Source organism: Ylistrum balloti, unplaced genomic scaffold (assembly GCF_031769215.1).
Source record: "Ylistrum balloti isolate Yb309-2 unplaced genomic scaffold, AGI_CSIRO_Ybal_v1 Utg371796, whole genome shotgun sequence".
NCBI lineage: Eukaryota > Metazoa > Mollusca > Bivalvia > Pectinida > Pectinidae > Ylistrum > Ylistrum balloti.
Window position 1 is genome coordinate 127,610 of NW_026782896.1, and position 14,113 is coordinate 141,722.

Here is a 14,113-nt window from a genome sequence, read left to right on the forward strand (position 1 = left end):
TGTGTACCTGAATGCATCTTGTTTACTGCATTGATGGGTTCACTTTAAACAACACAACTTGTGTACACAGATCAGGGAATAACCTTCTTCAGTGACCTTGATGTGACCTTGCTGTGACACACAGATGACAACTATTTAATTTATAACATATCATTATAATGTAAGATGTTTGAACAAATACAGATTTATGGGAGAAGGAGCAGTGTTTTGTTTGTAGAAGACATGTTTGTTTAGAGAGATAAGGGTGGGTCCCCAGAAACTTCAGAATCCTCAATCTCAGTACAGAATGTGTGGTTCAGCAGACAAACAGACATGTAAACTGTATACTTTTTAGATATTGGAACTTAACCTGAAGGATGTTCCTGTGATATTGTTACAAGTACTAGTGATGATGTACTAGTGATGTTGTACTGATTACCTTCGGTCACGGTCTTTGTGCTCCACAAGGGACTTATCTAATCAACAATACAAGTGTTAATACAGGTTTCTGAGGGTCTGGTTTAGACAGGTGTTAGTACAGAGTTTTATAAAACTGAGGGTCTGGTTTAGACAGGTGTTAGTACAGAGTTTTATAAAACTGAGGGTCTGGTTTAGACAGGCGTAAGTACAGGTTGCTATACAGCTGAGGGTCTGGTTTAGACAGGTGTAAGTACAGGTAGATATACAAATGAGGGTCTGCTTTAGACAGGTATAAGTACAGGTAGATATACAAATGAGGGTCTGTTTTAGACAGGTGTAAGTACAGGTAGCTATACTGAAGGTCTGGTTTAGACAGGTGTAAGTACAGGTAGCTATACTGAAGGTCTGGTTTAGACAGGTGTAAGTACAGGTAGCTATACTGAAGGTCTGGTTTAGACAGGTGTAAGTACAGGTAGCTATACTGAAGGTCTGGTTTAGACAGGTGTAAGTACAGGTAGCTATACTGAAGGTCTGGTTTAGACAGGTGTAAGTACAGGTAGCTGCACTGAAGGTCTGGTTTAGACAGGTGTAAGTACAGGTAGCTGCACTGAAGGTCTGGTTTAGACAGGTGTAAGTACAGGTAGCTGCACTGAAGGTCTGGTTTAGACAGGTGTAAGTACAGGTAGCTGCACTGAAGGTCTGGTTTAGACAGGTGTAAGTACAGGTAGCTGCACTGGAAGGTCTGGTTTAGACAGGTACAGGTAGATATACAAATGAGGGTCTGCTTTAGACAGGTAAGTACAGGTAGCTGCACTAAGGTCTGGGTTTAGACAGGTGTAAGTACAGGTAGCTGCACTGAAGGTCTGGTTTAGACAGGTGTAAGTACAGGTAGCTGCACTGAAGGTCTGGTTTAGACAGGTGTAAGTACAGGTAGCTGCACTGAAGGTCTGGTTTAGACAGGGTACAGTGCTCACATTATCCTGCCATTAACAACTTTGGGTTTATTGTTATCTTCAGGACTACCTGGCTTTTAAAACTGAGGTGGACAGGCGAGAGAAAATTTTCAAAAAGTTAGAGGAGAAAGCCAAGACAAAGAGCCTCCAGAGGTTAACACCAGAACAGTGGAAGGAACTGGATACTCGGTGGAACCAGGTTTATCGACAGACAAGAATGTGGCTGTGGAAACTGGATGCTAGTCTCCCAGGGCGACTAGGAAAATTTCACAAGGTAGGTACCATGTCTGTCTGTAGGTATTGTGTCAAACTAGCTGGAGGTGACTTTGGGTATTGTGTCAAACTGGCTAAATCAGGCAGAGGAAATTATGGAATCAAAGCCAGAAGAACTAGATAATCATGAAGACATGGCAAATCAGCTTGCTAAACTGGCTGGGGACCACAAGGTAGGTACCATGTCTGTCTGTAGGTATTGTGTCAAACTAGCTGGAGACCACAAGGTAGGTACCATGTCTGTCTGTAGGTATTGTGTCAAACTAGCTGGAGACCACAAGGTAGGTACCATGTCTGTCTGTAGGTATTGTGTCAAACTAGCTGGAGACCACAAGGTAGGTACCATGTCTGTCTGTAGGTATTGTGTCAAACTAGCTGGAGACCACAAGGTAGGTACCATGTCTGTCTGTAGGTATTGTGTTATGTATAAGGATGTGATTAGCTCACAAAATGTTCACTTGTTTGATGAAGTATTTGGTGTTGCCTTAGTGACTTAAATATCTATTTTCAGGAATTTTTCAAGGAACTGGAACCCTACAAACAGTTTTTTGCTCAGGTGAAGAAATCTGGTCGTTATGATGGTGAGTTTTTACCTGGACCACAGCTAGATAATTTAGCACAGAGATTACAGGTCCTGGCAAAGGAAGCACCAGTACGGGAAAAGAGACTAGAGTTTGATGAATACCATCAGAGAATTTTAGCACTACGGGAGCCAACAGAGGCCCGTTTACTACAGTGGACAGCCAAACTTGGCAAACAAAAGGAAGTGGAACAGTTACTTAATGACTACCAGGTACCTCTTCTTACTTACCTTCATGTGTTATCCTTATCAGACCTTTCAACTGAGAACTCTGACCTTTCAACTGAGAACTATGGCCTTTCAACTGAGAACTATGACCTTTCAACTGAGAACTGTGACCTTTCAACTGAGAACTGTGACCTTTCAACTGAGAACTATGAAGATGATTTTATTTTATGATAGAAATTGTCAAATTAAGCAAAAGCTTGTAACAAGAATGAAGCTTTTTCTCAGAATTCAGGAAACTGATGAAAGATTTCTCTATTAATTCTGTTTTAATGTATCAAATTTCATGTGGTTGTATTTCATAGCAATACTGATTCATCTTAATCTTTCAGGATTTTGTCACAGCTGGACATTTATTTCGCCGTTATGACCATTCATTTGAGGAACTGAAAAAAAGAGCTGAGGGCTTCAAGAAAATTGCAGGTATGTTGCATATTGTTTTCTTGTTGAAAATTTCTGTTTTATACCTGTATTCTGGAGATTTAAAGTGATTATGATCATGGTTGCTAGAAATTGGTCGAAGCTTATCTAATATCTGAATGTCCTACAGGAGACTTTGAGGTGCATTGCAGAGTTAAATCACTTTTTGAGAGAGAATAATCTTTAGGAGATTAGTATAAACCTTATATCAACCAACAAACAGCTGTCATCACATCAAAGCTTGTGTTTGTAATTATACAGATCAGGATGAAAAGAGTCGAGTGACCAAGGTGATGGAGGAGGAATCCTCGGCCTGGAAAGAGGATGCACCACAAGTGAAAAAGTCGGAAAATGTTCTGGAAGACACTGTAGAGCATTGGAAACGGTTCACAGTTTGTGTAGACATTCTGACTCCCTGGGTAGAAGAAGGTGAAGCCAAACTATCACACGGAACAACAGAAGACAAACAAAGCTTTTTCAGTGAGCTCCCACAATATGAAGAGAAACAGAACATTTTAAAGGAGTGTGGACAGTACTTGATTGAGGCATGTCGTGAACCAGTGGCTGTCGAGGTTCAGCAAACTGTGGATTATCTAATGCAAAAATTTGTCGGTTTATCAGATGGGTTTACAACATTCCAGAATGTGGAAGTGATTGGCAAGGCTCGGGTGTCTTATGGCAAAGGTGTTGACAGGATCTCAGATTGGCTAAGAAATGCTGAGGAACTGCTTGGTCTTGAAGTTCCTTGTGTACATTCCACACTTAAAGATTACCTACAGGATATTGATGTAAGTGTCAATCATTCTACATCCTTCTAATCTTCTAATCAAGTAAATGACTGATTCATCATACCACTAATGGCAATGTTTGTCCCATAATGTCCACCTTTTAATGTTTGTCCCATAATGTCCTTTTTTTATGTTTGTCCCATAATGTCCACCTTGTAATGTTTGTTCCATAATGTCCACCTTTTAATGTTTGTCCCATAATATCCTCCTTTTTATGTTTGTCCCATAATGTCCATCTTCTAATGTTTGTCCCATAATGTCCACCTTGTAATGTTTGTCACATAATATCCTCCTTTTTATGTTTGTCCCATAATGTCCACCTTTTAATGTTTGTCACATGACGTCTATCATATACTTGCTTGTTCCAGAAAGTTAAATATAGATCATGAAAATAACATTTCCATAACATAAAGTAAATAATGAGAATGAATTGTAGCACATTTAAATGAACATGATTGCATGCTCTTTTTCCACAGCTTGTCAATGGTCAGATCACTGATATGGAGAATGATTTCAAAGTGACCACAAAAACAGCTCAGTCATTAGTTAAGGATAGCTCTCAGGATATTGTTAATGAAATGCTTCACACTCTCAACATTCAAAAGGAAGTCATTGTGAAGGTGAGAAAAGAAATTCCTGAAAAACTGAAATATCTTAAAGCAGTGCTTCCAAATGTTGAGTCCTTAGAGACAGGAATTTCTGACTTGAACGCATGGCTGGATAAAGGAGAGGCTGTTCTTGCCACACATAAGATGGAGGGAACTCCTCCAGCTACAGAGGCTTGTCTTGAAAAACACAAGGTAGGCATGCACTTCTTCATTTTTATGTATTTTTGTTTTTGTTTTTATCATTTAAGGATGCTTTCCAGCATTTGACCGCTGGATTAAAGATGTCCAATTTCAACAATGAGTTGGAACATATTGATTACAATTATTATTTATAATTAGCTTGGATGCTTGATTCTCTTCAAGTCTATTATAAAGTAACATAGTCTGTGAACTGGATAAAGATTTTTTATGTCTGGAGATAATTAACTTTGTTTATTTTGTAGGCATTTTTCTCAGAAGTTACCTACCAGAAATCCATCATGGAAAGTAAAAATAAAGTACACCAGAAAGTTTCATCAACAAAACCCAAATTAGACAATGTCAACTTTGATCCAGTCGATAGACCAATGGATGACACCAACCAACGATTTCAGGTCTGTTCCTGCAACATTTTTTGTTAGTAGAATTGGATTCCTAAAATGATATTCTCTTTTTTGTATCTATATACAAACTTCTTGTTATTCTTTTTTTTTGGGGGGGAATTCCTTTTGAAGTAGAAGTTATTGAGAGTTGTGAAGAGCATTTTTTTGGCTGTGGGATTGATTTAGATTTTTTTGAGAATTTTAATAACAGACATTCAAATGTTTTTTTGCAGGCATGTATTACGTCGGCCAAAGACTGGGAGAAAAGACTGGAGAATCAGTCACGGCAATGGCGAGTTCTCCAGCAGAAACAGGAAGCTGTGGAGGCGTGGCTAGCCCAGGCAGAGGCTGTGCTTAGTGACGGGGCTGATGACCCAGATAGTCTCATTAGGAAACACAAGAAATTCTTTAACCGTATTGACAATAGACTGTTTGAGGATTATCAAAACTGTGGGCAAGAAATTCTGTCCAGTCTAGACCGACAGGAACAGGGTGATCTCAAACATAATCTGGATACCATTCGGGAACGCTGGAAGGTGAGTAGAGTATCTTCCTGCAGAGAAATCTAAGTCAGCTCATTTTAATTTATTCTGGTCAAGCCTTTCTAAAAATCCTAATCAGTTTTGATAATGATTAGCTTTTGGGGGTATGAGGTTTTCATTTGTCATTTAGTACAACTGTTTCACCTGCTGGTGAACATTAAACAGAATGATAGATGGACCTTAGGATGAAAGTTTGTCTAGATTGACGTTAAATCTTTACCTGATTAAAACTTGACTGGCAATCATCGATAATGTACCTGTCTTTGTCAGGCGGTCACTAGCCAAGCCCCTATCAGACTGACCATGCTGGAGTTCCTGGTACCAGAGGAAATTTACGTCCAATGTCTGGACTCTGCTGAACAGACGCTTACACAAGAACGACAGTCATTACAGAAAAATGAAAATGTCCGGGAGGTTCTAAGGAAGCACAGGGTAAGACAAGGCAACATTGATTTTACCATTTGTCCTCTAATAAGATCCATAGGTATATAGTAATCAACTTAAGTATTTGAAGAATTTTTTGAAGGGACCTTTCAATCTGTTGTTTTGTTAAGAAACAATTTCATGGCAGAAAGGAAAAAATTATCTAAAGTCATGTAAAGCCTTCCAGTTTCTTTTTGTTAAGTAATGAAGAGATTGGGGTTGTGTTCCATCATATAGATAACAGAAACCAAGACTTAAATAGTCCAATAATCCAGGCAAGGCTTTTTTTTTATTGGCTTCTTGTCCAAGTATGTTGCACAGCTGATTAAAATACTATATAAAAAATTAAGTACAAAGCTGAATACAGCCTTGAAAGACTTTGTTAATATTTGTAGCAACTGTTTGTGGAGGGTCAGTTTACACAGACCTGCACACAATGCCTAGAGAAGATGCAGAAGCTGGCTAATGATGTACTGAAGTTGGACCGTCGTGAGACATCACTTCAGGACCGTTATGAGGAACATGCTGCTCGTTGGGCTCAGCTCAATCAGGCTCTAGATTCCACTCACCTTGATTTGAAACAACTTCCGGAAAGATGGAAAGATTACAATCAAAAGTAGGTTCAACATCAGTATTCAGTGTCCAACATCCATCCCTAAAACTCTAGTACTCTGTCCAACATCCACCCCTAAAACTCTAATACATTGTCCAACATCCACCCCTAAAACTCTAGTACTCTGTCCATCACTTATCGCTGTAACTCTAGTATTCAGTGTCCAACATCCACCCCTAAAACTCTAGTACTCTGTCCAACATCCATCCCTAAAACTCTAGTACTCTGTCCAACATCCATCCCTAAAACTCTAGTACTCTGTCCATCACTTATCGCTGTAACTCTAGTATTCAGTGTCCAACATCCACCCCTAAAACTCTAGTACTCTGTCCAACATCCATCCCTAAAACTCTAGTACTCTGTCCAACATCCATCCTAAAACTCTAGTACTCTGTCCAACATCCACCCCTAAAACTCTAGTACTCTGTCCAACATCCACCCCTAAACTCTAGTACTCTGTCCAACATCCATCCCTAAAACTCTAGTACTCTGTCCAACATCCACCCCTAAAACTCTAGTACTCTGTCCAACATCCACCCCTAAAACTCTAGTACTCTGTCCAACATCCATCCCTAAAACTGTAGTATTCAATGTCCATCACTTATCGCTGTAACTCTAGTATTCAGTGTCCAACATCCACCCCTAAAACTCTAGTACTCTGTCCAACATCCATCCCTAAACTCTAGTACTCTGTCCAACATCCATCCCTAAAACTCTAGTACTCTGTCCAACATCCATCCCTAAAACTCTAGTATCCCATCACTTATCGCTGTAACTCTAGTATTCAGTGTCCAACATCCATCCCTAAAACTCTAGTACTCTGTCCAACATCCATCCCTAAAACTCTAGTACTTTGTCCAACATCCTAAAACTCTAGTACTCTGTCCAACATCCATCCCTAAAACTCTAGTACTCTGTCCAACATCCATCCCTAAAACTCTAGTACTCTGTCCAACATCCACCCCTAAAACTCTAGTACTCTGTCCAACATCCATCCCTAAAACTCTAGTACTCTGTCCAACATCCATCCCTAAAACTCTAGTACTCTGTCCAACATCCATCCCTAAAACTCTAGTACTCTGTCCAACATCCATCCCTAAAACTCTAGTACTCTGTCCAACATCCATCCCTAAAACTCTAGTTCTCTGTCCAACATCCATCCCTAAAACTCTAGTACTCTGTCCAACATCCATCCCTAAAACTCTAGTACTCTGTCCAACATCCATCCCTAAAACTCTAGTACTCTGTCCAACATCCATCCCTAAAACTCTAGTTCTCTGTCCAACATCCATCTCTAAAACTGTAGTACTCTGTCCAACATCCATCCCTAAAACTCTAGTACTCTGTCCAACATCCATCCCTAAAACTCTAGTACTCTGTCCAACATCCATCCCTAAAACTCTAGTACTCTGTCCAACATCCATCCCTAAACTCTAGTACTCTGTCCAACATCCATCCCTAAACTCTAGTACTCTGTCCAACATCCATCCCTAAACTCTAGTACTCTGTCCAACATCCACCCCTAAACTCTAGTACTCTGTCCAACATCCATCCCTAAAACTCTAGTACTCTGTCCAACATCCATCCCTAAAACTCTAGTACTCTGTCCAACATCCATCCCTAAAACTCTAGTACTCTGTCCAACATCCATCCCCTCTAGTACTCTGTCCAACAACTCTAGTACTCTGTCCAACATCCAAAACTCTAGTACTCTGTCCAACATCCATCCCTAAAACTCTAGTACTCTGTCCAACATCCATCCCTAAAACTCTAGTACTCTGTCCAACATCCATCCCTAAAACTCTAGTACTCTGTCCAACATCCATCCCTAAAACTCTAGTACTCTGTCCAACATCCATCCCTAAAACTCTAGTACTCTGTCCAACATCCATCCCTAAAACTCTAGTACTCTGTCCAACATCCATCCCTAAAACTCTAGTACTCTGTCCAACATCCATCCCTAAAACTCTAGTACTCTGTCCAACATCCATCCCTAAAACTCTAGTACTCTGTCCAACATCCATCCCTAAAACTCTAGTACTCTGTCCAACATCCATCCCTAAAACTCTAGTACTCTGTCCAACATCCATCCCTAAAACTCTAGTACTCTGTCCAACATCCATCCCTAAAACTTTAGTACTCTGTCCAACATCCATCCCTAAAACTCTAGTACTCTGTCCAACATCCATCCCTAAAACTCTAGTACTCTGTCCAACATCCATCCCTAAACTCTAGTACTCTGTCCAACATCCATCCCTAAAACTCTAGTACTCTGTCCAACATCCATCCCTAAAACTCTAGTACTCTGTCCAACATCCATCCCTAAAACTCTAGTACTCTGTCCAACATCCATCCCTAAAACTCTAGTACTCTGTCCAACATCCATCCCTAAAACTCTAGTACTCTGTCCAACATCCATCCCTAAAACTCTAGTACTCTGTCCAACATCCATCCCTAAAACTCTAGTACTCTGTCCAACATCCATCCCTAAACTCTAGTACTCTGTCCAACATCCATCCCTAAAACTCTAGTACTCTGTCCAACATCCATCCCTAAAACTCTAGTACTCTGTCCAACATCCATCCCTAAAACTCTAGTACTCTGTCCACACATAAAACTCTAGTACTCTGTCCAACATCCATCCCTAAAACTCTAGTACTCTGTCCAACATCCATCCCTAAAACTCTAGTACTCTGTCCAACATCCATCCCTAAAACTCTAGTACTCTGTCCAACATCCATCCCTAAAACTCTAGTACTCTGTCCAACATCCATCCCTAAAACTCTAGTACTCTGTCCAACATCCATCCCTAAAACTCTAGTACTCTGTCCAACATCCATCCCTAAAACTCTAGTACTCTGTCCAACATCCACCCCTAAAACTCTAGTACTCTGTCCAACATCCATCCCTAAAACTCTAGTACTCTGTCCAACATCCATCCCTAAAACTCTAGTACTCTGTCCAACATCCATCCCTAAAACTCTAGTATTCAATGTCCATCACTTATCGCTGTAACTCTAGTATTCAGTGTCCAACATCCATCCCTAAAACTGTAGTATTCAATGTCCATCACTTATCGCTGTAACTCTAGTATTCAGTGTCCAACAGTCACCCCTATAATTTTAGTACTAAGTGTCCAATGTTAATGGCTTTATAGATATGTTTTTTTTCTGGTCAATTTAGGCTGGATGACTTTCAAACGTCTGTGGCAGTGGTGGAAGATCTGATGGAACAACTTCAGAATGAAAACCTGACAAGTGAAGAATATAAAGATCTACAGAACAAGTTCCAGGTACTGACTTCTATAACCCACCTATAACATACCATATACCTTGCCATCTCAGACTGATCTGTCAGTCTTATCATATCAAACTTTACAAAATTATCTTAAAGAAATACCTGCAATGTTTGTAGAGTAGAATGTTCAATTCCATGGCTTTAAACAAACCACAAAAGTAAACTGCAGTAAATAGGACTCCAGATTCAATGATTATGTGTATAGGTGTGTGTTAACCACAAAAGTTTTAACATCAGAAAGGATGTTTTAGGTGTAAACCGTTAAGGAACATACCTTTAAACATTTGATAATGTACAGTCTCCGTACATCTTTATCATAAATCCCCAGACGAAAGAGAAAATGTGAACCTGATGTCATCTTCTTCTATACAGAAAGCATTGAGGAACATGCGTAAATTTGAAGATGATGCTTCTTGGCTGCAAGAGAATCTGGATGAATTACTTAAAGATTCGCTAGATGCTGATAATTCTGCTGAGCAGCGACGTCTTCGGGAACTGCTAGCTCGTTTCCAAGGGTTACAACCGAAGATGCAGCCAATAGGTGACAAATCGGCTATCTTTTCCAAGGCCTATGACTTTCGAGATGGCATTGACAAGCGAGCTAATTGGTTGGAGGAGACCCAGAAACTAGTGATGGATCAGCCATTCATTGATGGACTGGAGGATGCTCGAGCATACCTTCATGAACATGAGGTAATAGCAGTTGTTTATATCTCAGCAATTTGTAGTGGTTCTTGCAATGCTTCGCAGGTCTAGATTTGTTGAAAAAATTAGTAAAAAAGAATCACAGATAATTGTCTCTAGTTTGAAATGGAAGAAGATTTGAATTTTCCTACCAGATAACTGAATTTTTTATGGATTGGTTTGATCAAGGCTTTAAAGAAAAAATTGGAATTTGTTATTATGTTGAATAAAGATAAGATACCTAGGTGTTAGACTGAATAACTAGGTAGAACCATGGCTGTGTTAAAATGCATGCTTTTAGCAATGTTAAGTGTGGTTACCACTTGTTTCACAGATCTTTAGTAGCGTAGACTTAAAATCAACATACAGATTGTTAACTGACTTTAGGTGACTCAGTTGTATCACAGTCCTCACTGTATACCCTCCTATTCTGTACTTGTAGTAATGTACACATCATGTCACTGTGTTTAATTCAATACTCCACCACTGATTCTGGTTTTCCTATGTTTTATTTGGACAGGGAAATGTAAATACACACGAGTGTGGTGATTGTATTATATAATAATTCCCTGTCTTCCAACATACCTCTTGGTTTTTACCAAAACTTTACTTTTCTGTTAACAGTATTATTTCACAATTCAAGGTCTGGTTCCACTTGGGATACAGCTTAGTCCAGTATTCTGAGGCTGTTTTAGGTCTCTTCGGGATACATTTCTGGTTTTTGTTTGTTTTTTTGGTTTTTTTTTTTTTGTAAAATAAAGTCTGTTTCCAAGAAACCATCTGAGAAATAGGTTGGTTGTGAACACAGAACAGACCCTGATTTTGTGTGTGACCAAACTAGGTTTTCTTCCTGCTAGTTGTGTGTTTTCTTGTGTAGCCTGGAACTTCTAGATGTTGTGTAGCAGACTTCTTTGTTTGGCTTTTATTCATTTGTATAATGCACATATTTCTTTGAAAAGAACAGTTTGTATACTAAAGAAATGATCTGTAGGTCATTTTGTTGTGTATTTGTGTATTGTGCACTATATTCTGTACAGATAATTATAAGAACTTGTCATATTTATTGTTCTGTCTTTAAAGTTGTTCTTCATGTTTTTTTATTTAGAAATTACCAAACGCTATCTGATTGTAGTATATACTGGCTCGTTCAATGTTAAGAATGATATCCAGCTGTTTGGTCATTTAAATTTGCTATTAGAATTCAATGCAAATCTTAACATCATTTTTATAAGATTAAAAATTTGTTATAATTATTTATGCAAGTGTTAAGATATTTGTGCAAATGTTCACATTTATCAATATACAAGAAAAACAGGAAAATTGAATTATGATTATCTACGTTGGTCCTGCATGAATGTTGTGTTATTTAAATCTACCTGTACACTGTAATGTGCTGTTAAATACTATAAAGCTATAGATATTGTGACTGTAGACTGTATAGGTAGTTAGGAGATGTTTGCTTGAGTCCATCATAAATCATAAGATGATGGTAGGCTTTTCAAATAACAATGTCTGTGGTCTGTCTGTCAGTCAGCCAGTCTGCAATTCCGTTCATCCATCCATCCATCCATCCTTCAAAAACTCCACAGATAATACATTCCTAGAAACCGTTTCAGGATGTGATCAGTATGGGTTTTGTAGTGGTTTATATCCCATTTTAATAAATACCCAATATTCAAGATGGCCACCAATGGTCATTTAGAATTTTGACATTTGAATTTTGTGATCAATGTTTTTTAAGAACCCATCAAGAGATCTTTCTTAAAGCTGAGCAGTATAGATTCTAGTTAAAAAATTACCATTTTGATATTTATGCAATATTTAAATTTTGGCATTTTAAGTTTGTAATCACTGTTTCTTATCTATTACTAATGTGCATATGACTTGCTTACTGATGTAGATTGTATACAGTAATGTTGGAAAATAACCAAAATTGATATACTTTAGTGTACAAAATCTTTGTAACAAGAGAAAATTGTAATAATCATAGTAAGATGTGCAATCTTAATTCACATCAGAAAAATGTTTAACAACTCCATCAACTCTCAACTAACCTGATATTGTCTGTACATCTGGACATTTGTCTACTGCTTCTGTTAGTCTATCCATTTGGTTGTACAGGATATTTTGATATGATTTGTTTTGTATGAAATATGTTCAGTTGGCTAATTTCTAATAAATAATATTGAATAACTGTTCAGACAATATTAATTTATTAACAAGCTCTATTTAAAAATATAACATTTGTATGTGAGATTTTAACATATATCTTAATATCAAAACTTTTGCACTTTAAACTCACAATTAAGACTAGCATGCATGTCAGACCCTTAATAATATTTGAGTCACTGAGTATAACAAGGATTTTATAATATGTGTAATTTGATGTGTTGTTGAAATAGATCATTGCCATCTGTTTGTGTTTTTACAGAGCATTATGACAAAACTTGAGTCGGAACGACCCAACATTATGGCTGATATTGAGGCTGGCAAACGATTGCAAAAGGATCGCAATGCACCCAGCTTTGTAAACAAGACTGTCACTGACCTAGACAGGAGGTGGAAAGACACTAATGAACTTGCTAAAGCCAAGCATGCTAAACTTAAGGTAAATCACCTACAAAGTTACCTGTCTACCTGTATATAACCCATCTCTGTAACTTAAGGTAAATCACCTACAAAGTTACCTGTCTACCTGTATATAACCCATTTCTGTAACTTAAGGTTAATCACCTACAAAGTTACCTGTCTACCTGTATATAACCCATTTCTGTAACTTAAGGTTAATCACCTACAAAGTAAGCTGTCTACCTGTATATAACCCATCTCTGTAACTTAAGGAAATTCACCTACAAAGTTACCTGTCTACCTGTATACAACCCATCACTGTAACTTATAGTAAATCACCTACAAAGTTACCTGTCTACCTGTATATAACCCATCTCTGTAACTTAATGTAAATCACCTACAAAGTTACCTGTCTACCTGTATATAACACATCACTGTAACTTAAGGTAAATCACCTACAAAGTTACCTGTCTACCTGTATACAACCCATCACTGTAACTTATAGTAAATCACCTACAAAGTTACCTGTCTACCTGTATATAACCCATCTCTGTAACTTAAGGTAAATCACCTACAAAGTTACCTGTCTACCTGTATATAACCCATCTCTGTAACTTAAGGTAAATCACCTACAAAGTTACCTGTCTACCTGTATATAACCCATCTCTGTAACTTAAGGTAAATCACCTACAAAGTTACCTGTCTACCTGTATATAACCTATCTCTGTAACTTAAAGGCCATGTTTTTTTCACAGCTATAGATACTCTATTTACCTTCTAAGACCCTACTACACAGGTCACAGCTATAGATACTCTATTTACCTTCTAAGACCCTACTACACAGGTCACAGCTATAGATACTCTATTTACCTTCTAAGACCCTACTACACAGGTCACAGCTATATATATTCTATTTACCTTCTAAGACCCTACTACACAGGTCACAGCTATATATATTCTATTTACCTTCTAAGACCCTACTACACAGGTCACAGCTATAGATACTCTATTTACCTTCTAAGACCCTACTACACAGGTCACAGCTATAGATACTCTATTTACCTTCTAAGACCCTACTACACAGGTCACAGCTATATATACTCTATTTACCTTCTAAGATCCTACTACACAGGTCACAGCTATAGATACTCTATTTACC

The 14,113-nt window shown here is 38.2% G+C and overlaps 1 protein-coding gene across 1 annotated transcript in view; it reads left to right on the forward strand.

The window, feature by feature from the left end:
* Positions 1 to 14,113, forward strand: part of LOC132563612 (muscle-specific protein 300 kDa-like) — a 224,432-nt gene that overhangs the window by 39,030 nt on the left and 171,289 nt on the right. The window contains 13 exon segments of the mRNA XM_060228353.1: positions 1,417 to 1,626; positions 1,673 to 1,798; positions 2,137 to 2,418; positions 2,763 to 2,853; positions 3,112 to 3,680; positions 4,130 to 4,438; positions 4,690 to 4,839; positions 5,061 to 5,363; positions 5,640 to 5,801; positions 6,188 to 6,408; positions 9,589 to 9,697; positions 10,075 to 10,395; positions 12,818 to 12,994. Of these exon segments, the coding sequence (XP_060084336.1) occupies positions 1,417 to 1,626; positions 1,673 to 1,798; positions 2,137 to 2,418; positions 2,763 to 2,853; positions 3,112 to 3,680; positions 4,130 to 4,438; positions 4,690 to 4,839; positions 5,061 to 5,363; positions 5,640 to 5,801; positions 6,188 to 6,408; positions 9,589 to 9,697; positions 10,075 to 10,395; positions 12,818 to 12,994 (3,030 nt within the window).